The sequence below is a fragment of the Chelmon rostratus genome, chromosome 11 (assembly GCF_017976325.1).
Source record: "Chelmon rostratus isolate fCheRos1 chromosome 11, fCheRos1.pri, whole genome shotgun sequence".
Lineage (NCBI taxonomy): Eukaryota > Metazoa > Chordata > Actinopteri > Chaetodontiformes > Chaetodontidae > Chelmon > Chelmon rostratus.
This window is the reverse complement of record NC_055668.1, coordinates 1,898,804-1,926,756: the sequence shown is the minus strand read 5'-3', so window position 1 is coordinate 1,926,756 and position 27,953 is coordinate 1,898,804. Positions and strand designations below refer to the sequence as shown.

The 27,953-nt window shown below is 39.2% G+C and overlaps 2 protein-coding genes across 9 annotated transcripts in view; both read left to right on the top strand.

Annotated features, from left to right (window-relative positions):
* The window catches only part of col13a1 (collagen, type XIII, alpha 1), a 117,790-nt gene extending 105,892 nt beyond the window's left edge, over positions 1–11,898 (top strand). For all 8 annotated transcript variants that reach the window (XM_041947271.1, XM_041947267.1, XM_041947266.1 and 5 more), the window contains 4 exons: positions 612–647; positions 5,570–5,656; positions 9,508–9,546; positions 9,673–11,898. In XM_041947271.1, coding sequence (XP_041803205.1) covers positions 612–647; positions 5,570–5,656; positions 9,508–9,546; positions 9,673–9,675 — 165 coding nt within the window. In that variant the 3' untranslated portion in view covers positions 9,676–11,898. The remainder of the gene's footprint in view (positions 1–611; positions 648–5,569; positions 5,657–9,507; positions 9,547–9,672) is intronic.
* A 10,705-nt stretch (positions 11,899–22,603) lies between these two features.
* Positions 22,604–27,953, top strand: part of LOC121613781 (cGMP-dependent protein kinase 2) — a 29,935-nt gene continuing 24,585 nt past the window's right edge. Inside the window, exons 1-2 of the mRNA XM_041947408.1 lie at positions 22,604–22,725; positions 25,034–25,399. Of these exons, the coding sequence (XP_041803342.1) occupies positions 22,604–22,725; positions 25,034–25,399 (488 nt within the window). The remainder of the gene's footprint in view (positions 22,726–25,033; positions 25,400–27,953) is intronic.

Sequence of the window (27,953 nt, the reverse complement as noted above, 5' to 3'; positions counted from 1 at the left end):
ATTCCATTTTAAATATTCATCACAACCGGTAGCATTGTTTAGCTCATTGACAGCAGCATGTTTATAACAATGGCACAACATTTTGCCAGACTTGGTATGACAGACATACATGATGAAAGGCTGATACTAATACTGATGTAGCCTGAGTTCAGGCTGCAGAGTGGCCAAAATCCAGTGTCTTTAAATTAACTTTATGTCGAAATGAAATCAAAATAAAAACTGGATGCGTTGCTTGCTTATGTTTTGGAGATATGAAGCATGTTGCAGTAAATGTGCAATAAACTCAGCGTTGGTTTCACAAGGTTAAATGAAAAAGTTTGCACCCAGGAGCTCGAATAACAGACACCGAAAACACAATCATGCTGTCCTCAGTCAGCGGTAACAGTTATGAGGTAAACACTAATATTTTGTCACATTACAAAGTGATCAGGCCAATGCATGTTGTTGCATTGTGGCAAAAGCGAGGCCAAGTGCAGCTTTCTTCCTGGATTAACCTGTGCACAGTGCTAATATTACTTGGAACGTGGCCTAACACAGCAAACAAGCATATTTCCCAAAGTGAGACAAATATGCACATTTATTAATGTTATTTCCTCATTTCTTTTTTGCAGGGTTTAGTAGGACCACAAGGATTCAAAGGGAACCGGGTAAGATACTTCTTAGAATGTCTTGCCAGTTATTAAGCTAGCATTAGTTTTCATATGTGGAAAACACACAGACCAGGTCACTTCTATTCTTATACTCATTAAATTCAGAACCTGAACTCAACACTTTTGAATCTTCATAAATTATATAAGAACAAGTCGGGGTAGTAATTGTATCCGCAACATTATTTAACCCCTGTCATTACGGTTGCAATTGCCTTGTGGGGCCATAATAGGTCACCTGAGCACGCAGGAGTTCAAAGATGCTGTCAAGGAGGACATGATAATTAAAGAGCTGAACATCAATAAATCAGATGCTCTCTTTGATATCATGCATGAATAGAAAGCTAGATGAGTCAGATAGTTTGCTTTGATTTTCTGAATGATCCTGAATATTCACATCAAGATGTCTGTCTGAGGCAAATGTATTTGTTTTGCAGAGGCTTTGTTTTGAAACTGAGGGTCATAGATGCACTTCAGAATTCGACGTTAACTGATCAAAATACATCAATGAGTCTTGGTAATCCTCCAAATATGATGTTTCATTATCAAAGAGAAGACATGTTAATGTTGATAAGTGACATTGGAGACAGCTATGTTAGCATCATACTCCTGTTTCACTGTCTTATATGTGACATCATAATGTGGATTCAGTTTAGACTTGAATTTGAGAGATGGATATCAGTCACCTAAGTGTGTTTAAATACCTGTAATCAATATCTGAAGAAAAAATAAATCAAACCAGTATGTGGATGAAAGGTGTTGCTCACCAGAGAATTATCAACAACTCCATAATTCCTATTGTGCCCATACCTTTACTGTTTAGTTTGTTCAGTATCAACTCTCTTGTAGCGTTGTTTCCAGCTGCAGCAGGCAGCTGTTTTCAGTGAAAAAGATCTAAAAAACCCACTTCCTCCACCTGCCCAGCACCAAACGGCAGACAGACACAGTTAGCGACTAGCTGGTGAACATAGTGGAGCAGTTAGCAGCTTTTTTTTCTTTTTTAGTTGTTTGTGTAGAAGAAAACAGAGCTAAAACAGGAGTGAATACTGGACATTCATCAGATGACCAGAACCAGAACCCCAGATGGAAAGCCAATGTTGTGTTGTATCTGTAGGATTTATAAATAGGACACTGCCAACACATTCACCATATCAACTTAAAAGGTACGCCTATATTGGCCAAAAAATCAGATATTGCAGGTAAGTTGGAGTCAGAATGTGTTTAGCCTTGCTTAACATAAAGATTGAAGTGGGGGAAGCAGCTTGCCTGGCTCTGTCCAAAGTCTAAAGCTAAGTAATTAACACATTGTGTCTTGTTTGTTTAATCCACACACAAACAGAATGTACAAACTCCAGTTTGTAGGGGGGGTTACACGCTGCAACTGTATCTTTGTGAACAACTTTCAGTACAACGTTTTGTCATCACTGAGTGCTGTTGTCAGGTTTGGTACCATTGAGCCTGTTCAGACACCAAAATCTTTGCTCACTGACCATACTGTATCTGCCAACCTGTGCTTTATTCAGAGGTGCTACATAAAAGTACTGAATGGATGGATAAACTGTTCAGTTTTTAATCTCAAACAGAGCCATGCAAGCTGTTCTGCCTTGCTTCTAGTCTTTATGTTAAGATAAGCTAACCACAGTGACTGTACTTTACACACAAATATTGGCTGATATCCAACATCTACTCTTGGAAACAAAGCAAACTATTTCCAAAAAATATTGAACAGTTCCTTTAATTTGCATTTACTGTCAAAACAGCCCTGCAAAATGATACTGGGAAAAATGTATTACATCTCCAGGTTCCAGTATATCAAAGAATCTGTTGTTCTCTTTTGAATATGTTTTGCCTTTCAAGACCAGTCACTGTTGGGTTTATCTCTGCATGTATTCTCAGTCATGAACATTTTCCTTCCACTGTACACTGTACAGTTGCCTCTCTCAGGTCCTCATTTAGAGTATATAACACCATCAGGACCTGAGCTCTGCTCCCATATCTTCTTCAGTGTCAAGCAGTCAACAAGTGAAGACGAAGTTCAGCCACTCTTAATCGATCAGTGCACCATGTCGGCAGATCTTCTCCCCAGCTGTGAGGCTTGCCTTGGTGTTAACCATGCCGAGCTAGCGCTGACTCCACAGGCTGCCTGTCAGTACTGTAGATCCCTGTCTGTGGAGGCGTTCCAGAGGGGATTGAACACCTTCGTGGTGCTCCGAATGGAGGGTAGCAGGGTCCCTCCAGAGGATGGGACAGACCAAGACAGCTAATATTCAGTGGTGACCTCCCAGACATCCTGGAAAGGGACCCAGATGGCAGGCATGAGTCAGATGCCTCAGCTCCTTCCATTTCAAGCCCTCCTCTTAAATCTCCTGTCTCCCCGTTTAGAGACCTCACGTTGACGACTTTTCCAGGACTTGAGGGACATGATATGGGAGGTGGAAGATCTGAGGGGCATCATGATGGCAACAGAAATGAATAATAACTAATTCAGTTTAAAATGTGCTAGATAGCAGATGATGAATTGTCAATTCTGCCGCTACACCAAATAGAACGTTAGTTATGTACTATAACTCCAGATTCTATCTACGTGTGTTCTTTAAGACTTCGGTCTGCTTCACTGGCATTAGCTGAAGAAAATACTTGGAGGACGGTTTTATATACTGTACGTGAAAGCCAGAGAGAGGGCACTGTACAGTGTACAGTGGTGAGAAAGAAAATCTTCATGACTGTGTATACAGGGTGGGATAAAGCCAACAGCGACAGCTCTTATGGGTTTATACCTATACTCGTAGAGTTACTGTACGTAACTAACGTAATGTCAACATACCCTTCCTCTAAGAGAATGTTTCTGTTTCCTTCCCATTAACCTGTGACTCTTTTAATATTTTCACTCCCATCTTTTTCAGTTTTCACATTTCATAAGCTCTCTCAGAACACATTCAACTGGCCTCAAATTAGGCAATATTTTCAATTTACAGCCAGGAACAAATATGGCTCTGATAAACAGACATATGTCACAGTCCAGTTGAACGTGTTAAAGACAAAGCTATGGGATAGTGTTGGTGTTTTTTACTCTTTGTCCTGTCTTCCTTTGTTTCCGCAGGTCTTCCTATCCCCTTTTACCTTCCTCCACCTTGCTCTGTGGCCCGTGGCTCTTTTTATTGCCGGGGTTGCCCTCTCTCCCTCTCACAAACCTTGGCCTCCTGCTCCTCCTCTTCCTCCTGCATTCTAATGTTGTCCTGGGTTAATCTTCCTCCTTTTATGCATCCTCTTTACTTCTCCTACTCCTACTTAACAGTACCTCTTCCCTGCAAACCTTCATGTATGCCCTCCAACCCCTGACCCCTGACCCATACCCAAATTGTCAAGCGGTGCTCTCCCATCACTGTCAATATATATGCTACATTAAGTGCTAGCACACCAAAAATTATGCATATTTCTGAGATGATAATTTTTTAAGACAGTTTTATTTGTAAGAATTAGGTGGGATTCCAAACATCAACCAAGTAAAACTTTCAACATGTTGCCATTGCCTTTACAGGTGCTGACAATTCAATTGCCTTATTTGATGTCTTGTCATGATTGGGAAATGACTGAAAACTCATGCAGTGAACTACATAATTTCCCAAGTGGCACAACAGCTCTGTCAAAGAAAAGCAGGACTGCATAAAGAAAAGTTCATGTCACTTACAGTGACTGCATGAATCTACATCATCTCTGAATGTCAACCTCTGCTACTAGCAACACTCACAGCTCGGCTTTGCATTTGAGCTAAAAGCATTTGAGCCATTTGAGACAGAGGCCTTAAAACTGAAGAAAGGCTAACATATGTGATCGTGGTTACGCTGGCAGTGGTAAGGCAGCACTGGGAGAACATTGCATCAGGCAGCCTATCATATCATATTTTAGCCCCTATACATAATGTTATAATATCTTTACCTGAACCCTTACAGCCTTCTTGGTAAGCAAGTGTTCTAGTAATACTATGGAACACTATATCATTAACCCAATTTCACTCTATAATATGCAGTTTTACCTTGCAATCTGCATACAGTAGGAATGAAGTCTGACTCGAAACTTAGTTTCAGCATTGCACTCCTATAGCATTGTCGGACTGACGATAGATGGTTCAAAATACGGACTGATGCTGCAGAAGCAAAGATACTGTCTTTTTATCCATGCATTGATCTACCTTGTCAAAACCTGACACATACATTATCCAAAAGGCAACTCAACCACTGACACATTTCTGGTGTGTTATGCTAATTGCAGCTAACGTAGCCAGGAGCCTCTAGCCTCAAGCAAAGATGAGAAGCAGGCTACAGAGATCTGGAAAGATCACTTCTTTCTAACTCCACACCTCCAGATTATTTTCATTTTCAAACTTGTAGTTACATCACTTGAGGACATTTATCAAACTTCTTACAGCTCCCTTGGAGGCTCTCTTTGGAGACACAAAAGGTTTGATCCCACTTTTTTCACATATGCAGCAGTCTCCTCAACACGTCAATACAGGCTTCCAAAACTGTTCATTGTTAAGCACTATGGTTAAGGCTTGCTTAGATTAAGCACAATTGGTTAAAAGTAGCTACTTTGTCCATCTTAGAGGACTTTTATCCTCAAAATCTACGTTTTTCTGTACAGTATCTTGTAGGATGAAACCTGCTTACCAACAGCACTGGCTTTATTTTCTCTTCCCTAACTCCCTCTACTTACCTTCCCTTTCCACTAAATTTACATTACAAATCATATTGTCTTTTGATAGTGGCGAAAGACACACCAAACACCTCAGTGAATTAAAATAACTTACAGTATTTCTTGGATTATCTAAATTACATAGATGTAATAAAACAAACATTTGCTTCATGTGTGGCTTAATGAAGAGGTCTAAAGTTTGTCTTTTTTTAATACGCTGTTGTTTGCAGGGAGAGAGGGGCAAGAAAGGCAACAGGGGGGCCAAAGGGGATAAGGGAGACCAAGGAGCACCTGGATTAGATGCCCCCTGTCCGTTGGTATGTCAGTAGTCCAATGTGCAACCAAGAGGCAAAGGGAAGGAGCTCCATTTTACAACGCCAACGCAACCCCAAAAATCTTCAGTTTTTTCTGAAGTCAGCATTTGGTAGTCAGCTTCCTTTTGGCTCTTGTATTTAGTGCTTCTAATAATCTCAAGGAGGGTCTGGTCCAAGTGTCCATTGCAGCCTGTCAGATATATTTGGAGATATGAGATTGAATTTATGAGATCCTAAATTTGATGTTTCGATCCATTAAAAAAGTTTCAAGAGAACAAAGGAAAGACTGTAGGGTACATATGAAAATAGATTTACACAGTGAAAAATGACTTGGATGGACCACGGACCACAACTCTGCTTGAGGAAACTCTTTTTTTCCATGAGATGGACAGGAACCAGGCAGCCACTGCTGATGGCTATCCACCAATACTAAAGTGCTGCACCTCTGCAACCCTGACCTTCATGTTAAATAATAGGGGACAGGTTGGAGGCATTCAAACTGGAGTTCTGCACAAACTGAAAATTGAGACCCAAACTCTGCCCGAAACCCTTCAATACCCAGCTCAAATGCAATGGGTTCTTCCAAATTTGAGACTTGCACCAGGCTTCAAACATTTCCATTAATCTTTTCCAAGATCCATTACTGACCATTATCTCACCAGGCCAATACAACACATTGGCAATACTCGGCGCTATTCCTTCTGCCAAGAAAGTAGTTGCAACACATGACACATCAACACAGACAATTTGCACGCCCAGAATAAAAAAGTTTCATCTTAAAATAACCAAACCCCAATCCGATTTATCTGAGTAATTTATCTGAGCCTGCCTTGTAGGAGATAGCTCAGATGGGATATACAATCCCTACAGCGTGTTGTGGCTTTTCCAAGAGGCATCCCAACACATGAGGAAAAAGATACAAACCCAAACTTGACCTGAGCCCAAAGTTACACAACAAAATGGTCCAAATCTGATCTGGAACCCAATACTTTGTTGGGACTCTTAGGGTTCGGGTTGGTAGCAGAACTCATTCCCGTAGAGAACTATTCTCTACTCTGTAATCAAAGAAATAATTTGTCATCTCATTCTACACCTGAAAGCTAACCTCAGTGAGCCCAGTTCCTGTCAGTCCCAGGTTGCCTCTTTGTTTAGGAAACCGACATCCAGCCACCCAGCGGAGAGGAGTGGAGCTCCTCCTGCCGTCAAGCATTGGAGGACAAACGCTCCTTTGCTACACATGAGCTGCAAAACTGGTTTTTAAATGGTTGATTTCACAAACAGGGTTTCCGAGGCTTTAAAGGGGAGAAAGGTGAACCGGGCTTGCCAGGCCTGGATGGGCTGGATGCCCCTTGCCCTGTGGTATGGTGCTCTCTCTTTCCCTTCATTTCCCCAGCATGCCTCTAGTTTTCCCTAACCACGCCCCTAACCATGGGCACTCAGATGTTTCACTGCAGATTCACAAACCCATGCACGTTTGCATTGAACTTTAAATCTACTTATTGTAGCTGACTCACTTATTTAACTTTTCCTACTGACCTCCCTCAGAACTAACGTGAACAAGCCTATCCATCTGAAAACAAACCCTTATTTAACTCAACCTTTCTATAACAACTACTAAAACGTTCTATGTTAACTTGCAGATCTATAATTATGACTAATATCAACAATTACATAACCAGAAATAATCTTACATTTAAAGCCTTGAAATTTAACACATTAATGTATGGTACAGCCTTTCCTCATAATCTTTTGTTTACTACACCATCTCTTGCATGGAGCACCATTTTTTTTCCCATCTTCAAGCCAACAGAGTACCACAGGTGGCGAAAATCAGGAGGACCTAGATGAATTTATTTGGTCAAAGCAAGTCAATCCTGATATTAGCATAGAAAGCATCACTGCAGCACGGCTGACTTTTTCGCTTAGCAAGGCAACCCATTGCTTTGGTTTCTGCATTTGTTTCCACTGTTCTCTTCTTGCTTTTGGGACAAGTTTAAGGAATTCAATTTGAACGCTACGCAGAAGGTTATACAAAATACAAGTTCCAGGTACTATCAAGTTGCTGGCACTGCTGTGTTTTGTGAATAGTAAATGAGATGTTTCATCAGGTCATAAAAAGGACAGCTATAACAAACACATTAGTTAACCAGTTGTTCACATGTTACGAGAGTCTGTGGGGGCAGCAAGGCATATCATTATCTAAATTGTCCCCCTAATCTGTTTATTGGCCCAATATGCATCTTTCATGTGAAGCCAGTTCTCAGACTCGCCACTGTTTGCGAGTTGTCATCTAGCTTTGCAAGACTAATGGATCGCAGATGGTTAGGTTTTGTAAGAGATTTTCTCCATTGTGAGATCAATAAAGTCTTATCTAAGTCTTATCTAATACCTTGATCTTTTTTCATAAATCTGGCAATGAAGACAGGGATCAGCAATAGGCCTCTTTAATTTTCTGAATTTCATCTACAAAGGTAAGACTATGTCTGGGTATCAGAATAGTTTAGAACTGGTAAATAAGTCTGAGGCACTCAAGAAGTGAATTAAAAAGCCAGTTATGAATTAAATCTTGTTTGAAAATTATGATAATCTCTTTAACTCAAAATGTAGTGTCTATATTGTGTCTCTTAAAACACCATTTGAAGGTACCATTTTTCTTTAATGACAAGGCTAAAGATGTTTAAAAAATTATCCCATTGGTCGATTATTCTTTTCACAGTCTGCCTTTCCCAGGAATGCAAAGCTTCAGCAAGCAATGGAACAACAGTGCTGTCCTCCTGCTGTGTGCTATGAAGCAGCACTGCTGTGTTATAAAACTCTTTCATGCCGTATTTAGTGCCAAATTCAACTCAGGGCCACAATGTAACAAGATCTTTAAATAGAAAGACTGGTTAACGGTTTTGGTTATGGTCTAATTTGTTTATGGTATTTATACTTAAACTCAGGAATTCTTAGTTTAAAAAACAGTATAGAGCAAAGTTGGTGAAGTCTGCTGGTCCTGGAAGTAATTTTATATGTGGCATCTTGTATTGATACCCTTCCTTTTTCTTAAAACAGAAACACGGTGCTCTCTGGGTGTTTGATGAAAATCATGTTTTTATTTTTTCTGTTGTGGCAAATGGCTGTAAATATTACAATACCCATTACTGCTGATCAGCCAGTGGCTCAAATTAAAGTTGTAGTTAATTTAGACCTAATTTAGGTCAAATTCATTCTCCTGACTAATAAAACATGGTTCTACCCAAAACATCCATTGTTCAGAATTTGATGGAGCTGCTGGACTTTTTGTTTTACTGTTAATAAGGAGCGTCTTGCATTCAGTCACGTTATCTGTCAGTAATGTTATCCTCTGTTACTGGTTCCTGTAAGAAACAGATTTTTAGGCTAAATTCAATCAACAACCCCCAAAAATCTCCAGTAATATAACCAAGGACATGACCTTCTCCACGTCCATAATCATAGCTACGATCCTGATTCTAATACACTCAACATAAAACTGAGTATTCAGATTAGAAAAAAAAATCAAAAGTATTCGTAACAAAAAGATAGTACATAACTAGGACATACTGTATGTTTAGACTTTGAAGATCCTGATTTGCAGTAATAGTTAATATGATTTGCAATTATAGATCAGGACTTTTATTTCCAGAATTTAGAATGGCCAAAATAACTCTTATCACTTTGATACTCAAAAAACAGAAGACTAATTTCAACTGTATATATATATATATATATATATATATATATATATATATATATATATATATATATATACATATGTGCTTTTTTATGCATGATATTGTTCATCTTTGTAACATACATTACTTTTCACTTCTTTTTTCTTTTTCTTTTTCTAGGGAGACGACGGCTTACCTGTACCAGGATGCTGGAATAAAGTAAGTTGGAGAGTTTGACAGTGGTGCTTTGTTGCTCATCACTGTAGCAGCTTACGTAGCTTAACTTCACCATGAGCATTGTTTGAACTAACATAACATATTTTGCCTTTTGTTTTCTCTTTGCAGTGACGATAACTTTGGAATGGCTTGTGTGATTGTACATAGGATATTTATTTTTTTACTTTTCCCTATTCTGTTAAACGTGTAAAAACAATTGAAAAAAATCCTTAAAAAAAAGATATGGCAAAATGTTTGTACAGATTGTTTATTTTAATACGTATGATAGTGTTTATGTATTGGATTTTTATATCTTTGCATTATTTTAATATGATCGGATAAATAAAAATTATAATGTGGCTACATATGCATGATATTTGTGCATAATGTGAAGTGGATAATGCTTATTAACTTATTGTATTATGTTGTTTTGTTCTGTTGTAATAGACCATGCTGCACTGAGTTGTGGGGCTGGAAAGATTATGTGTTTCGCATTTTGGAAAGTCTTAGTTGAACTCTCCTCTTTGTGTTAAAGTGTTAGAAAACAAACCTGGACACTAAATGTTCACACAGTAACAGAAAGCTGTTTAAAATCTGCACTTTGAATATTTGGTCATGTGCTCATATTGTACTGATGAACACGCAGACCTAAAAGATCAGATTTAGGGCTGTCACCACAGTCAGAATAGATGCCATATATCTTTAAATCCAGTAGATGGTTGACTCCATATCACAGTCCACATTCACCGGTCGCACTAATCCTCTGGGAAGGCCTGCATTGTTGTTGTCCAACTTCATGTAGAAAGCTGTTCTTGGAGTACTGGTTCCATGGACAAGAACCAAGTGCCCTTCTAGTTTACTACTTTAACTGCAATTATTACATTATAATTTTCCATAAATCCCCAGAAGATGATTCTTAAGGTGATTCTAATTCTAGTAACCTCTGAATTTGTTGTATAAAATTTCTTTGAAAAATCTCCCCTTGAGTTGACTTCAAAAACAACGGCCACATTGTCAGGAAATCAAACGTCTGATAAACGTAGTGCCCTGAGGCTTATCCCTATCTACGATAAGTTCTAACCTTCAGTTTGTACACAAATATACTAAAAATGCTGCACAAAATCTGTGATGAGTAGATTGGCTTGAAATGTGGCATGCATGTCCCAGAGGGGCATGACATTTTGCATTCTCCATATATGGAGTGCCATCCTCTGGACAAATGTAAAATCTAAATGCATCTTAAAAAAATCCACATGTTGATTGATCCATATTACTAAAGTTGGGTGTAATGACCGTTGTTGTCACATGGGTCCGCTAGTCATGCAGGATTTTTTTAGCGGTGGTGCTGATAGCAATGATTGTGGACTGAAACTTCCAACAGCTGTTGCAGCACATCCAAAACACAACCATGTCAAGTGGTGTGTTAATCAATCATTAAGGGACAGCCTTTATGTCAGTCTCTGAGGTCTGTTTTTTCATCCTTTGGGAGGAATGAAGTATTCCAGACAATCACAGGTTGCTTAACATCTCCAAACCCAACACTTGTGTCATGGAGGAGGGTGTCAACCAAGATCTCGTAACCATTTGAAGCTTTAAGGTTCAGGCATGAAAGGTCCTGAAAAGTAAATGTTTAGATGTACAGAAGGAAAGCAACAGCTCCATGTTCTAGCTTCTTGTATATTCCTTCTGGTTTCAGTTCATTGTAAATAGTTTTACCAAATTTTACAGGCAGCGACTTCCTGCTTCATGGCTGTCAGGCTCTGTGTATTAACTGTAGTATCTGTAGTTTGTTTGTCTGTCTCTAATCTAAGGCACAGTATACAGCCCATATTGCTGGATGGAAATATTGCTGCTCACCCTTAAGGCATGCTGCTGCAATCGTCACATTGTCTCATCCATTTATGAAGAAAGCTGTAACCTGTTTGGACGATGGAGATGTTTGGGTTTTGTTTTTTTTTTCTTTTTAACCAACAACTATAGAACATTTTACCCACAAGCATCTTCATGGAGTAGCTGTGCTCATTAAGCTAACCTCATTAACTTTACCGAGTGACTCAGTGTTGAGGAAATGGATGGACTGGCTGGAGTGGAGCTTGGTCCATTGTATGCTGCTGCTCTTTTACAAAGCTTTGTTTGTGTTTTGCTCTGCCTGGATTCGATGTTGCCATGAGAGATTCTTGTTGGATCCTTGCCAGCAATAAAATATTGTGTCCTGTTTCTGCACAGTACCTCATGCTAACTCATGCCTTAGTCACTAGCTGGCCTTCATTTTGCTGTCATAATACAAATACTTATGTCCAGATATGCTCTGAAATTTTCGAAATGTTGATTGTGTTCAAAGTGACAATCATAATTAAAAATACATTTCTGATGATTTTGGTTTTGCTCTCAAAAAAATCTTTCAAACACTTCACTCACTAGAGAGTGTCACTCTGATCAGACATTTTCTGTTATTAACTATTGTTTAATCAACTCTGTTTCAGATGTGCAAGACACGCAATGCAGAAAACACATTTAAAAAATAATTTAAACTATGGGGCTGTTTCTCTTGCTTAAACTTAGCTGCAGTTTGAGGTTTAAAGTGAGTTTAAATCTGCGTTGTCTGGAAAAAAAACAGGTCATCGCTTAAACCCCAGAAGCCAATTAAGTGTCACTAGCTATCTGAAGTTTAATCTGCTGTAGACTTTTTACACTGAGGCTTCATGTCATCGAGTTCAGTGTAAGGACTGCTGTCTACAGAAAGTTAAAATCTTTAGCTTTAGTTCATTATGGACCAAAATATTGTTCCCAACAGATTGTTTTCACAGCAGACATCTTGATTTGTTCCAGAAGAAACGACACTGTTAGACTGATGTCTAATGACAACAATGGCTCCATAGAACCACTATTCCAGTGGCCCAGTCAGTAATGACAAAGTGAGTCAGCAGAAACAATACCAGGATCTTGAAACTGAAGCAGCTAAATGGAATTCAGCCACCATTCATTTGCATTTTACACCTGTGCTTTTGCTCCTGTCGCATGTCAACACGTCTGCTGCAAACCACACAAGTCCCGTGTAGGATATGTGTGATAAGAAGGTAGACAGGTACACAAGCAGCTTATTACGACTCATCCTGTGTTTGTTAGGATGCGACCTCTAGCAGCTGTAGTGCTTATGACAGGAGCAAAGGAGGAAGTCAGGTGCCGTAGTGTAAAGAAGGAGGTCGAGGTGGGTGGATGGATGGGTCAAACACAGGATACAGCAGACCACTGTTGTGTAGCATGTAAAAACCAAAAGTCAAAGCTGACTAATTTTAACTTACGTATGTAACTGAGCTTATGTAAGTGAGTACTTATTTTCACCAAAACCATGATTGTTCCCTAGAAGTATTTTTGCTGCTTAGACCTAACCAAACTTTCACAATGTTAACCAGGCATTTATTGGTGTTACCATGGCGCAACAAAACTGCAACTGCAGATTTTGTGGACCCAAGCGCAGACGACAACCAGGAGACAGGTGAAGCTGGACAGGGTGGAAGAACAGGGGCTGGCTGAGTTGCAGTGAGGTTAGGAGATGTGCAGGTTTACAGAAAGCAGGGGGGCAGATGGATGTCGGACCAAGTTGCGCATAAGGGTTGAAATACAGCAAGGCTGATGAACGGCAGGTGTGTAGGCGAAGAGAGGTGAGGAGCTGATCGACAGCAGGTGTGCAGGTGGAGCAGAATCTGGAGCCAGCAGGGAAGCCATGTCCACACCACACACACAGAGAGACAGATGGAGAGGGAAACACAGGGAAACATAGGATATGGTATGAATTTGTACAGAATGATTGTCTTTTTATGTCAGTCAAACATGCAAGGGTAACTGACAGAACATGTGCTGTACTGTTGCAGTACTATTCCTCAGCAGTCAGTCATATGTTCAGCTGAAGTGGAAAATCAGAAAGCTGAGAGCCATTTCCTTAATGACCATTTTCTCAGAGGTACAGTGACATTCTGGGGGCGTGCCTCTGATTCTTCTGTGTGACGGGGAGCTTATGAGGAAACGTAATCATGCATCCGGCTTCATCTGGTTTGGTTTAACCTGTGTAAGTAATTAGGTGTTACTCAGTATGCAGCTGTGATTTCAACTCCTGCAACTTCCAGTGACACAGGAACAGCCCTATCATCTAAAAACAACAAAAAATAATAATATTTTAAGGAACAGAACCTAAAATGGGAGAACACATTTTACCTGAGTTTATATTCACTGGATGAAGTCTAAAGTGGAAAAGCTGCTCATATGCTAGGTTTTCTCCAGTAATGCTTCCATCATACGACTGTCTATGCACACCTAATCCTGCCTATACATGAGTTTGGCCACGTAGACTGGTTTGCTGAATGCCAACCCTGTTTGAATTAAAAATGAATTTATGTGTGCCTCACAGCATGGACTGAATGACATGATTTTGCTTGAGCTTCTTACCAATATTCAAGACAATATTTGTGATTGGAAGAGCAAATCTAAGGACTTCAATTTAAAGGGATCTCTAAAGTGTATGATCGCTCAACATACACTGTTATGAACAGCTGCCATGATGTCCTGTGCAATACAGAGTCTCGTTGTTTTGGTGGCAGTTTATTTTTCATTCTGGGAACGACAGAATGACATGACATGACTTGATATATGTAAGTATGTATACACAGATATATATACAAATCACATATTATTAGAAACAAACGTAATAGTTCCCTGTAAGCACTGAAAGCTCTCCAGTATTAAATGAGTGTAATGCACTTCCTGCTGTTCCAGGGGAGAATAAGAAAATAAAGTGTCATTCCATACATTCTGAATTAGAAGTTGGGACTCAGGAACCTGCAAGCTGTTGATCTGAGTGATCTGAAATACTCTTACACCTAACAGGGTGATAGTATATCTTAGAATAAAGCCACTTCAAGAGTTATATATACTGTGAAGAGAACTTTCAAATGTGTCTTGTCGCTAAACAGGAGATACTTTGGATAGATTGGGATGACTTTATTTACATTCTACCAGTTATCCAAGTTGATGATAAAAGTCAAAGCAGAATTGAATATACAGTAGTGTAAGCCCCTTAATTTGGAAAAGACTGGAGACTTGCTGCTCATGAAGCTTAGATCCTGGAATTAAAAGGAAAAGCTTCTTTGTAGACTTGACAGTTAGCACTGATGTCCAACGTTCTTGTAATGACTCTGTTTTAATCCAAAAGAAAACATCAGGTGATGTAAAAATCTAAATCCAATTCATGATCTTTTCCTAAACCAAACCAAGCAAACCTAACCACACTGCAGCGTTTGACAGTGTTAACGCCATGTGAGAGGCAGAAAGACTTTCTGAAGGAAAGCTTCTCTCAGAAGCAGAGTCAGTTCGTCTCATACAGATGCTAAGCGGTACCTTGTGACAAAAAGTCTGAATTGACAACCTCGGAGTGAGAATGGCGAGTGCAGGTAGTTCTAGGCTTTGCCACCAGAGGGTGCAGGGCTGACAGAAAACAGAGACGTGAATCGGGAATCAAAGCAGGAGTGGATACAGCAGGTTGAGGGAAATCAGGTACAACACAGCATTTTAGCTCAAATAACTCTGGAAATGCACAGGACATCAAAGACTGATGGTAATAGCCTTGTATGCATTAAAAATTGGAATATTCCTGATTCCTTTTGCATGTGTTTCTTCAGTGATTAAACTGTATTCACACCTATGTTTAAAGGGTCAACATCCTTTCCAGCTGGCTAAGAAGTAGGGCTACTACACACTGTTTCCATGAAGCTACGGAAGGGAAACTTGAAGACGTTTGGAGATATCTTTGAGTTTTTATCCAAACCTGGAGTTGGCATTTCAACGTTTTTCCAGGAGGATGGACACAGGGCCAGTAAGGTCGGAGGCTCCAGTGACAGTGGTGAGCACATTGACTTCAATAAGACTGAGAAGTAGAGATGTTGTTCCATCCTTTAGTTAGCCATTGAAGGCTCTCTGGACAGGACAACCATCACAGCCACAGGGAGATCCTGTACCTACTGATGTGTTTCTTTGACTGCATACACTTTGTTCTATTTAACTCCAACTGAGAGCGAGGCATGGACACTTTGGCACATGCTATTTGTTGTGTTTGATGTGACATCGATACTGTAACTGTGATAAAGAATTCAGAGCAGCTCACAGAGCAGGTAGATGCCATGTTTCCATGAAAAACCAAAAGCAAAGACCCTCTTGATGATTCCTTCTTGATATTATCTGACTCACTGCCTTTTCAAAAATACCTTTACCTGCAGCTATGACATTTTGTTTGAATGATTGTGCTGTATAGGAAATACTTTGGAACCAGCAGTAGACATCATGCCTGGTCACAATATTATTATTATTATTATTATTTTGTATTGAGGTGTTAAAGTACACCATGATTCAATGCTGTAATTGTAAGTATTGTACAATATAAGACAAAGGATTGTATGTATAAAAGGACTCAGTCTTTGTAAATAGATTTCATTAATGAACCATGATTTTACATGAATAACAATTGAAATTCTTAAAGGGCATATGCTGATTATATATGATGATATGATGATTGACCATTGTTCCTTGATACTATCACAATTTTTGCCAGCAAAATATTTTGGCCTGTTGTTCACCAAAATTCTGAAAGGCATTTCTATTTACATTTGCATGCTCCATTTATCCAGTCTCATCACATGCAATGAGACACACCGCATGCAAATAAATTATTTCTATTTTTTGAGTCAAAAAATGTCAGCACACAAAGATGTTTAAGAGATTATTTATTGCTTTGTTGTCTGAATAGAAATCAATCTTTAGTTAAACAAAGAAACAAAAAACTAAACAAACAAAAAAATCCCATCACAGTCAGAATATTTAAACAGCTGTTACTGTACATGCAAATAACCTAAAAAAAGCCCTTTGTCAGCATGTTACACAAAAAAAGACTTTCCTGTTTCAATGAAAATCAAATGTACAGAAGCATTCCTAATGTCAGTTTGACAGCTGCCTTGTAAACAGACCTGGGTAAAAATGGTTTTTCATTATTTATTTATTTGTTGTATTTCCAGTTTTTGAGTTCAGTAGTTTGGAATTTGAAAAAATTTATAACGTTTCATTGTTTCAACAGTTTCAAGTGTGCCTACAAAAATCCATGTAGTGGGTGCGATGTACCTTCTGTTAGTTACATTTATGACAAAAGTTGTGTTTGAATGAAAATAGCTTGAAATTCACATAATCTAAATAGTGATTTATTACTGTAGTATTTGATTCAATTTTACTTTTAATTTCAATTGCAAAATTACAGTGGCCAAGAGAGTTCAAAGCACTGCAACACAAGCAAAAAGACGAAACACACCATTTTCACTGTTTGGCGTGTTTTCTCTCAGCCATCAAAAAATAAAATTAAAAAAAAAAGGATCATAACCATAATTCCCAATTGGTATATTTGATTTAATAAAACATGTAAGTAGAATTTGGTCATTTACTGTGTTGTTTAAAGTCATCATTTCAATAGCAACTTTCCTGTCAGGCCGTGTGGCTTTCACCAAAAGAGGTTTTTACAGAATTTAACATTTTATATTTGTAAGTTTGTAAGAGAGCAACTTGAGGAAGTTGCTAATTTGCTTTATTTACTTGCTTTGCTATGAAACATTTTTTTCTATGTTTGACCTATAGAGTTGGGACAGTGTACTCTTTATGTAATACAAAGCAGGAATAACAATATTTGTGTGCATGAATCTGGGGTACAGAATGTAAGTTTTATGTAGGTATATAAGAATCTAAGTTTTGATCAACCATCTGCAACAGGTTGTGAACTTAATCCAGAAAAATGTGTTTTTAGCAGCGCTGAATCTAAATAAAGGTGTTATTTGACTCATTTTACATGAAGAGTACACATATTTGGTTTTGTATCAAAGCTGTAACTGTACAACATGTGGTTGGTGTGACGGTGTCAGTCTGTGCACTGTGTATTATTTACTTCATTCAATGAGCTTTTCAGGTACGCCATAACACTCACATGTAAAAAAGGTGATTGGCCTGAAACTCAGGCTGTTTGTTGTTTGGCCTAAACTCAGTCTGACATCAAGCTTGTGTTCGCTGATTTCTTTTTGGGAGTGTTATTTTCTTTTGATTTGCCCCAACCAATAAGTAGGGACGTATATTTCTCCCTGACATGATTTCAGTCATCCCAGAAGGCCCTGCAGTGTTAGGAAGGAGCAGTTCACCTGATGCTTTTCACTATGATCAAGAAGTAAAGACAATTTAAGGCTTTAGGTCAATCAACTCTCAACAACCTGGAAAGCTGCACCAGTCTCACTGTCACTGTAAGATTTGGAAGTTTAGTTCAGCTGAATTCTCGCATCCCTCCTAAACGATTACATAATCGGCAAGACTACAAGGTCTGTTATGTCTGCACCATCTGCATCACATGACCCCCGTCATTGCTTCCTCACTCCTCTGTTGCATTTTTTTAAATATGCTGGGAAAACCAATCAGAAACTGGTATATTCTGTGGCCATGGTATTAAGGGCATTACAGGGACATTGAAGAGAGGAAGTGCATCACACAGGTGAACACAGTAAGCTACGACATTGCTGGCTATACATAAAGAGCAGCAAATAGGTTCAGTCAGAATAATTTATACTAAAGGCTTAACTGCACCATATGTAACATTTGCACATAAAATGTATAGGAACAGCTAGACTTATGTCATAAACTTTGTTGAGTTGTGTACTTACATTATCCCAAATGTGTCCAACAAGAGAGATCTGTAGCTTTCTTGAAGGTAGCGGTGCATTTCATTTGGTCACCTCCAGTGGCAGCATGGAAAACACCAGATGATACCTCAGGGAGTGAGGAAGGAGGTCAGCGAACGTGACTAAACATAATGTGAAGGAAACATTTCAGTCCTGTCAGATAAACTTTCATCAGCACTGATGTTAATAATGATGGAACTTTATATTTTGTTTTCATTGCTTCAGTTTAGAGACCACTAGCGACAGAACTGACATACTGTGCGTTTAAGTTGTTTGATGACATAATGAGCTCATGTCTCACAGTGAAAGTGTGGCGTTGACATGTTCTGCTTTGTATGTACAGCAGCAGATAGCAGTAAACTTCATATTTACATCTGGAATATAAGGATGGTTATGCAGAAAAATCAAAGTGTTTTATTTTGTTCAATCATTTATTTTTATGTAGAATTTGTTTTGGTTTCAAATTCTGTAATGTCAGATTAGAACTGCATCGTCGACTAGATAAGAAGGGATTCTGCAGAATTTGCATGCTATTGATAAGCCTGTATGAAGCACTATTTACATTTGTTTTTTCTGTTTTGGTAATGGAACATTAGATATGCTGTACATTAGTTGTTTTTTCTGCACATTCAAAAGAAAGAGAGTGAGTGACCTTTGTGCAGATTGATGTGCTACCACGACATTGAACTGAGATGTATAAGTTTGTTTTCCAAGATTCAATGTGACTTCCAACCACAGACGAGATATTCACTGCGATCCTCCTGCAGAGTACCTCTTAGTTTAGTGTCAGAACTGAATGTTTATAAGGTCATTATCTTGTTTTTTTTCTTTTCCAAAAGAATTTATTTTTACTTTTGATAATCCAAACAAGGGCAGCTGATCGCCAAACAGATTCACTGTTCAGTACAAGTAAAACTTTGAAGCAATTTGCCATGGACTCAGAATAAAGGAACCCATTTTCAATGGAATTAGCTTTTTGTGTGTTTGTGTGTATACATGTGTTTTGTTGTTGTTGGATTTTTTTATGTTTTGCTTTTGACTATTTGACTATTAACTGCAGTGATAGGACCGTGTCAGAGGTTAGAAACAAATGTCGAATTCTACTAAACCCTTTTTACCTCCTGTGATGTTTCTCTCTCTCCCTGCAACATCTGTATATGGCCGGAAGAATTTCCAGGGTTTGAAAAAATCTTGGATAATTGCTATGTACTGAAAAACAACAATGCAAAAAATATGCTAAAAGTCAAATTATGGGAAGTGAATCAGCCTAAAAAACAAAGTTTGTTGATGCAACAATCTTAGAGAAGTGATCAGAAAAACCTGGGCAAGTACTTAAATCCAAAACTCTAAATGGAGAGGTGAGAGGTATATAATCTATATTAAGGAGAAAGTTTTTGACCTGGTCTATTTAACAACCAGGAAGAGGGGGGATGAGATACATTTAAATAGAACTTCCTACTTCTTTTACCTAAGACATGAAAAACATAAAAACATAACAGCCACAATGATCTGAATATAAAGTGAAAATAGGAAGAACATTTTGGGAACTGTGGGGTTTATCACATATCCATTTCTAACATTACAAACATCAACCACTGTCCTCACTGCTATATCGTTAAAAAGAATCCTTAAATACTATCTAATTATAACTATTAACTATTAATTCAACATTAATTAACACTTGACATTTCACAAACACAACAAAAAAGTATTTGCCCATTGCAAACAAGTCTAGCATTCAAAGCAGTGGTAGGAAACCTCACATATGAGGCCATTAAGGTATGAGGTCCCTGTTTTGCAGTCCTTTTTTGCAGAGCAGAAGTTGCATCTCTTCCTCCTCGGCCCCCTTGTGTTGGCTTCTTGTGGGACTTTAGTTAATTTAAACACAAGATACTTGTGCTCAAAAAGAGGATTCATTCTCAGTGAAGAACCTTGGACCCCTAATCTGCCTCTATACATGCCAAAGAGCAGTGATTCCTAACACGTCTCTGGGGGTCATCAGGTGGAAACCTCCCTTCAACAGTGTTTCGCCTACTTAGTCCCACTACACCTCCAGGAGGTTAGGCAGTGAACTCCGGCGTCCCAGAGTCACCCCCCCTAGTGCCAGTTCACACTGCTCCTACACAATCCAAACAGCACCGCCACGTTCAACTGACCCAGAGATGCTCCAGGTAGTGGCCAGTACCGATGCTACCATTTAGCTATTGCTAATGCTAATGCTAACCGCTAAGAAGAACAGAAGAAGACAATACAGTTCCGATGCTACCATTTAGCTAATGTTACGTGCTAGCCGCTACCTGCTAAGAGGAACAGAAGAAGACAATAAAGCTAGATTCACCTATAGTGTTAATGTTAATTGCTAGCAACCAATACTAACTGCTAAGATACTATCATACTCTCACCGCTTTAGCTATTGTTAGCTGCTACAATGCTACCACAGGCCTAGATGCCACATGTAACTGCCGATTGCCACACTACCATCATCTAAACCTGCCTCTCACCAACTGCACCAAAAAAGCGGGGTGGGAATACAAACCCTGGTTCGGGTAGGGGGTAGAAAATAAAGAGGTAGAGTCAAAAGATGAAAGTGGGATTAGATACAGACCCTTGTTCGGGTAGGGGGTGGAAAATTTAGAGGGTGCTGAAGGTGGAGGCCTAAACCACAGACTAGATTTAACAGCCTCTTCTAACATTTCCTTCAAGAAGCAGCAAACCCTACCATTTCCTTCAAAAAGCAAACAAAGCAGGAAAACAAACCCTAACATTTCCTTCAAGAAGCAAACAAAACAGGAAAACAACCAAAAAGATCAAAAAACAAGCCAACTCTGTATCTTACAACGCAAACTCACCTGAACAGGCCGCATGGTCCCAAAGAGAGACTCTAGCTGGCCACACCCCCACCTTATCTAAACTTCCTCTTCCTGGTTCTCTTCCTATTGGCAGAGCGAGAAGATGGGGCGGGGAAAGCAGAGCAGAGGAGAGGTGTCTTGTTCAGACTTTAACCTCTTCTCTTGCCGGGTTATTAAAACTATTTTTACTATTAAAAACTGCATATTGATATGACAATGGCTGACCTCATTTAATGTGAACTACATGTAACTCAAACCATGATGTTAACATGGTTACAAGTTCAGTTATCATCCAATCACATACAAGATCTCAAATGATCCACCTTGTTGATAAATCATATGACCTGGTGTTGAACTCTACACGCTCCACATATTTTTGTGGGTTGCCAGACTTCTTACACATTATCTAATTCAAAGGTTCCATACTTTTTTACGATCATTTTCAGAGCTGCAATTTTTTTGTTTGAAATATTCTTTCTTTTTGATGTTTGGTGACCTTGTTTCTCAAGTTGCAGTAGGTTCAATCTCAAGGGCTTGCTGATTTCTGACCTGCAGCTTTGTCCCTCTGAACCATCAAAGATCTCAACTCTTCTTTATATCTTCTTTTACATTATACTCCTCTAAATTCTGTAGAATTACTCTCTCTCTCTCTCTCTCTATCTCTGTCTGTCTGTCTGTCTGCCTGTCTCTCTCTGTCTCCACATGTCAAACAGTACAAGGCCACCAGGGGTTGCCAGATACTTCCACTTCATCAGCAGATTCAGTGGGAGATGGTAAGAGAGCCCTTGCAGCATAGATGAGTGCCATTTTGCTCATGGACGGCAACCAAATAGGACGGAGCGGAGTTCAGGAGGGAACATGAAATAATGATCAGATGGGCAGTGTTTCAGAGGATCAGGATTATCTTTTTCAACACATTCCTCAGCCACTATGTAAGTAAATAATGGAAAATCTCTCTTTCTTGATCAATAAACTGTATAGACTTTACAATAATTTGAAGGCGACATGGTACACAAACCTGATTTGAGACTTGCTTAAGGATAATTGCCAATACAGTGACAGGTACAGGTACAGGTGACAGGTGCTGTGTTTTAACATCTGGATGAATACAAGTCATAATGTGTAACATTTTGTTCATCCATGAGCACTGAGCGAGTAACATGTGTAAAAGATGATCCAAGGCAGATTGTGGCAGGACTCTCTCAGTCTGAAGCAAGATATGTGACATATTATTCTATGTTATTGTTGGCATATTGATATTGCTGTATTTCATTTTAAGAATCATAATTGACTAACACATTAAAAACAGCAAACAAACTCATACCTAGATTAATAACGTCTGTCATTTTCAATTCTGTAGAACATTTAGCATTTAAGAAATTAAAGAAGAAAGAGCACCTTGGCCAGCTGCAGAGTTTCCTCTCAGAGAATCATCACAGTGAGTTTGACCTGAGAGCCATTCCTATGGTGGCCAGCCAATGCCTGGCCATGGGCAACGGTTCGATAAAAGCCCCGCGGGCTGAGGAGAACAGCTGCCTGGCCTCCATCCACACAAATCCCCCTGCCCCGGACACAGACGTCCTCAGGTTAGAGTGGTTAGAGCATTTTTCTTTTGTACTATTTTATCCTGTGTGTTATAACGAGATGTGTGTTTGTATGTGTGTGTGTGCTCTGCTGCCTGTGCTTTTAATTGCCCCACTGAGGATGAATAAGGTTCTTTACACTGAAAAGGATAAAAATGACTTGGTATAGCCAATCCATCTATCTTCCACATCCGTATTCTTCTCCATGATTAATAAGTGTACTTGTGTATTTAAATGGATAATATATCTAATTATCAATCTCCCTAATAAAGTCCCTAATACAGTTTCTGTTGGCTAGAACTTGACTCAAACATTGAATTCCCTTTTCACAGTGAAGAGAATTAAGTCACTCTAATACAAGGATCCATCTTGCCATTTGGTTTAATTTCTTAAATGCTAACACAGAATAGGTTGTTTGTCAATGACTCCTATAATGACACATGTCTGTTTTCCAAAACAACATGCAGTTTATTAATGTTGGAGAGAACCAGTGACAGGCACACACAATCGATGGTTAGGTTTAGGAAAAGGTCATTGTTTGAGTTACAATGAGTACGTTAGCTACGTAAGTTCAGTTATATACAAAGTTAATTTACGCATGTTACATGAGTGAGGCATGTTATATCAGCTAAAATAAGTTAACAGTGACTTTTGGTTTACGCCGGACATGAACAATGGTCTCCTGGGTGACAGTCCTGTGCTGACACATCCATCCACCTACCCCAACTCCCTGCAAACAATTTACTGTCAAATGTTGTCAAATGTAGATATTATTGAGTATAAATTAATACCTGAGTGTTAAAGTACTTTATATGCAACCTGAAAGTTATATTTGCATAATAAGCAATATAAAGTTACATAGAATTATTGTCCCTCCATGCATGTCTAACATTTTCCAGCTTTGCTCTTCTGCAGATGTCTTGCCTCTTGCAAATTGAACTCAGTTATGTGCAGTCATGTGCTTTTTGTGCTGCTTCAGTCATATTCTGACTATATACATTTACAGCTAATAACTTTAATTACAGGAATAATGCAGCATTCATGATTGAAGTATTCTATCAGCAGGCGTGCAGAGTGTTTCTGTGATGGTGTTTTTGATAAAAATGATATATAGTCACATGTGTATTATAATTGATATATAATAATTGCTATATTGTCAATGCTTATTTTACATTAAAAAGTTCACCTGAACGAATGTTGCGTGCAGGAATTCATGAATATTGAGTGGTGGTGCCCCGATGTCAACATATTGACAGTTCTCACAAGATAATTATTCATAAAACATGACAGAATGTAGAGATTAAATATTTTTTAAAGACTGTATGTTGAGACAGTGTCAATGTTATGACCTGGCGTTGTGGAGATGCTGAAGACTGCAGATGAGCTGATGTTGACGTTGCAATTTGACAAGGACGTTGTTTCGCTTTTTTTTTTAACGTTGAAATGTTTGCTGGGCTTTGTTGTTGTTGTTGTTTATTTCCCATCATAATTACTGTGGCCACTAGATGGATCATAATAAGCCTCTTTACACAGCTTTACTGCATTTGGTTTATAGACTTAACCTCAACTGCTGAAACGTAGCAGTGTTTCACTTGTCTCCTTGTGGTGTGAAAAGGTTCAATAAGGAATTTGTTTTAAACACTGATAATTTCAAGTAGGGTGACATAATTAACAGATTTTTGCTTCACTCAGCCACCATAAAAATATCTCTGACACCTGATTGGATCAATGGTGGGCTGTCATTGTCTTTTGCTGTTGTGTTTTGAATTGGAAAAATATGGAGGCTTCTCTGGAAACGGCATCAAGTTCAGTTTCTGATTACATCTGAGGCAAAATAAAACTGATCTACCACTGCTATGGTTCAGGTTTGGTGAGTCGTGCCATGACTGCTCATGTCATTATCAAACAACACTGATAGTGACTTTTGGGAGGAAACTGGACAGTGCACTAAAGCAATGAGAAGAAACTAGCTCAGGTAGCCAAAGCAGATACAGTATAATGTAGATATGAGGCTAACATTCAAAGGCAGTTTAATGGTATATTAGTTCAGAGATAGAGAATGGTGTTTGCCTGATTGCCTGAGGCATCAGTAGTTTTATGATGGTCAAGTCTAATACCCACTGCAGGGTCGAATGATAGGTCAAACATCTTTTAAAATTAGCACTGTGCTTCCCCATAATGTATTGATTGGTCCAGCATGTATATATCCACTCTTGTGTCTTGTAGTGAAGACTGAGTTTGTGTACAGTAGTCTGATTTTGCAAGACTGCCTTTATGTGTATTCAGTGATTTAACCAATTCTGATCTTCAGACTGCGAATTACCCACCTGGAGGCAGAGCTGGTGCGTCGGGACCAAGAGTTTCGAGCCCAGGAGCTGCAGTTACAGTATCTCCAGAGAGAGCTGGAGGCCAAGATCTCCCAGATTGACAAGCTCCAGGACGCTATTGGTTACAACAACAGCCTAGGTCGTTCTCCGCCAGCCCTCTGCCACCACAGCCACCGCCGCTTCAGCGTCATCAACCAGGGTCCCAGCCGCTTTCACAAGGTGGCGGTGGAGGTCCACCGCAGGCTCAAAGCAAAAGAGGGTGTCTCTGCTGAACCCACCTCAGAGAACTTCTGTGGAGGGTTCAGAGCAGCACACATCTCCATCGCAAAGGCCATCCGCAAAGACTCACAGTAAGTTAAAGGGACACTCCAACCAAAATCTGTGCTTTGAATGTGAGACTCACCCTCTGTAAAACTGAAAGCTACTGTAGCTGTAAAAACTTGAGTTCATGTCAGTTGCGTTAGATTGCATCAGTAATTTATTTTCCCTGTGGGGGCGATTCTCACGAATGAACGTGTCAAGCCCACAATGTGTGCTAATGTGTACACATTATGCAGGGATCAGATTGGTTGCAGAATTATGCAGAAGTCATAATTATGAGCTTGCATCATACAAACTCAAAGAAGCTCTCAGAGAGCGAAGGCAAAAAGTATTGTTATACAATACTGTCAGTTCCCCAGCATGGGACTAATAAAGTTTTATCTTATTTTATCTTGTCTTATCTTTTTGGTGGGAAGCTGGAAGGTGTCCCAGCTGTGTCATTAATCTTCCGCTATAATGCACTACATTTCAACCGTGAAAATCTTGTTCCCTGACGCTACATGTCTGCTGGGTTGGGCCATTACCAGGTTGATATTGTGTATTTTGATTGCATTCTAGGTAGTAAAATGCATAATGCAGTTCAAAAACACTAAAATATACTTTTAAAATCATTTGCATTTTCAGACAAAATCACACCAATTTGGAATGTGCAGGTGAACATAAATTATTGTAATTACGATAATGAGTTAAGGAAGTTATAAGCCATAAGGTGCATGTAGTATACCATACCTGAAAGTGATGTTAGAAGAATCAAGCAGGGCTCTGCCCTAGCATCTGACATCTTTTGCAAACCACTAATCACAAATGCCCGTGTGGAGAAAAAGTACTACTGAAACTATAGAAAATGTCAAACAAAACCATCACCTCTGATAGAACTAGAAAATTATGTATTCTATCAAAGGAAATCAGCAACAATTAAACAGTTTGATCAACCCAAACAGAATATTACAGGCAGGAGATTGAGACAGCTCTGGCAAGCTTTTGTAATAGCCCCCACATCTGAGAGGCTGTATTACCATGGCGGGATAATAGAAAGAAATGGAGGGAAACAAAAGGCGATAGGATATAAATGCAGGGTCTGGGTCATTATGGGCTTCAATTACACAACCTATGCTGCTTCCCTTGCCTACGACTCTCAGACCCATTCAGCACTCTCCTGTTCACTGAATACACTCGCACATCATCTGTGTGATGTGGTAATCAGGGACGCAGACAAATACACGCTCAGTAAAATCTGCTGAATAAATTGAAACTGCAGACATTAATGCAGTGTCTTGAACCTGGGGTCCATATTTGCAAGACTCTGTTGGTCTAGCAGTCATGTCTGAAAATAATACAGATTCTAGCATCCAATCCAAGGTCCGTCCTCTTCTGGGCATTCAGATATAAAATACCATGAGGTCAGGAGCTGGGTTATTGCTTGAACATGGAATCTCACACCAAACCAGCTGTTGTGTTTGACAATTACATTATTCTTCTGCCTCACTGTCAAAATGCTATTTAAAGACCCAGTGTGCAAAATACAGGGGGAGCAGGTCTTCTGCCACAGTATTGCACCTCCACTTCCAGATCAGAATGGACCGACTAAACACTGGGTTTAGAGAGGGCCTTTTGCTTTTTTTTTTTTTTTTTTTTTTTTGCAGCCTCTGTAGTGGATGGTGATGTGAGGGGTATTCAGTTGGTTGCAACCTGCAACCTTGATGCTTGATGCCACTAAATCTTGCACATTGATGGGCTTGCTGCTACATCTCGCCGTATTTGGTGCAACCCAATGTTTATGGCATGTGGGAATGCTGAGGCTGTGACGAGGGCATTGTGACTATTGGGCAACATGCATACAAGGAGAACATAACAGCTTTTGAACAAATCAAGCAAAGTGAGTCATAACTGATCTATTTTCCTCAAAGAAATAATTGCATGACCATCTTTTTAACAATACACATAATGGTTCAAAACCATTATAGAAACAAATTATTTTAAAAAGCTAAATTCTAGCATGGCACATAGTTTACAATGATAAGAGTGGCAGATTAGTTTTTTAATTGTGTCCCTTAATGTCAGACAAGGTAGACAAAAGCAGCTACTCATTTTTAGAAAACTCACACTGTCAAATTTTGTCAGCTGTAACTAGCAAGCTAATTAACACTAACCCCAGGGGCTGGTTGTGTGTGTGCGTATATATAATCCAGGCCAGTAATCCAGTACAGAGCAGCATACACACTTCAGCATGTTGAGAAATCCAAAGCTTGACAGACCTGATGAGCTATAGTTGTGAAACTATGATTGGGGTAAGGGCTTAGGAAATGGTTAATTACCCTGACGATACTGGCATGGTTGTGGGAGCAGAGGTTCTTCATTTCATCTGTCGAGGAACTGCCTGGAGGCAATTTTTGGGTTAAAACAAAAAACAAAAGACAATTGAAATAGCAGGTGACATTTTTCATGTTTTTCCTGTTTGTGTGCTTGCTTGGTCAGCACACAAAATGCCACAGGAGATAGCAACATCTACTTTTCTTCAGCAGCATTCACATACGCTCTATGTTTTTGTCTGAATGCAACAATAAGGTGTCTGCCATGACAAGG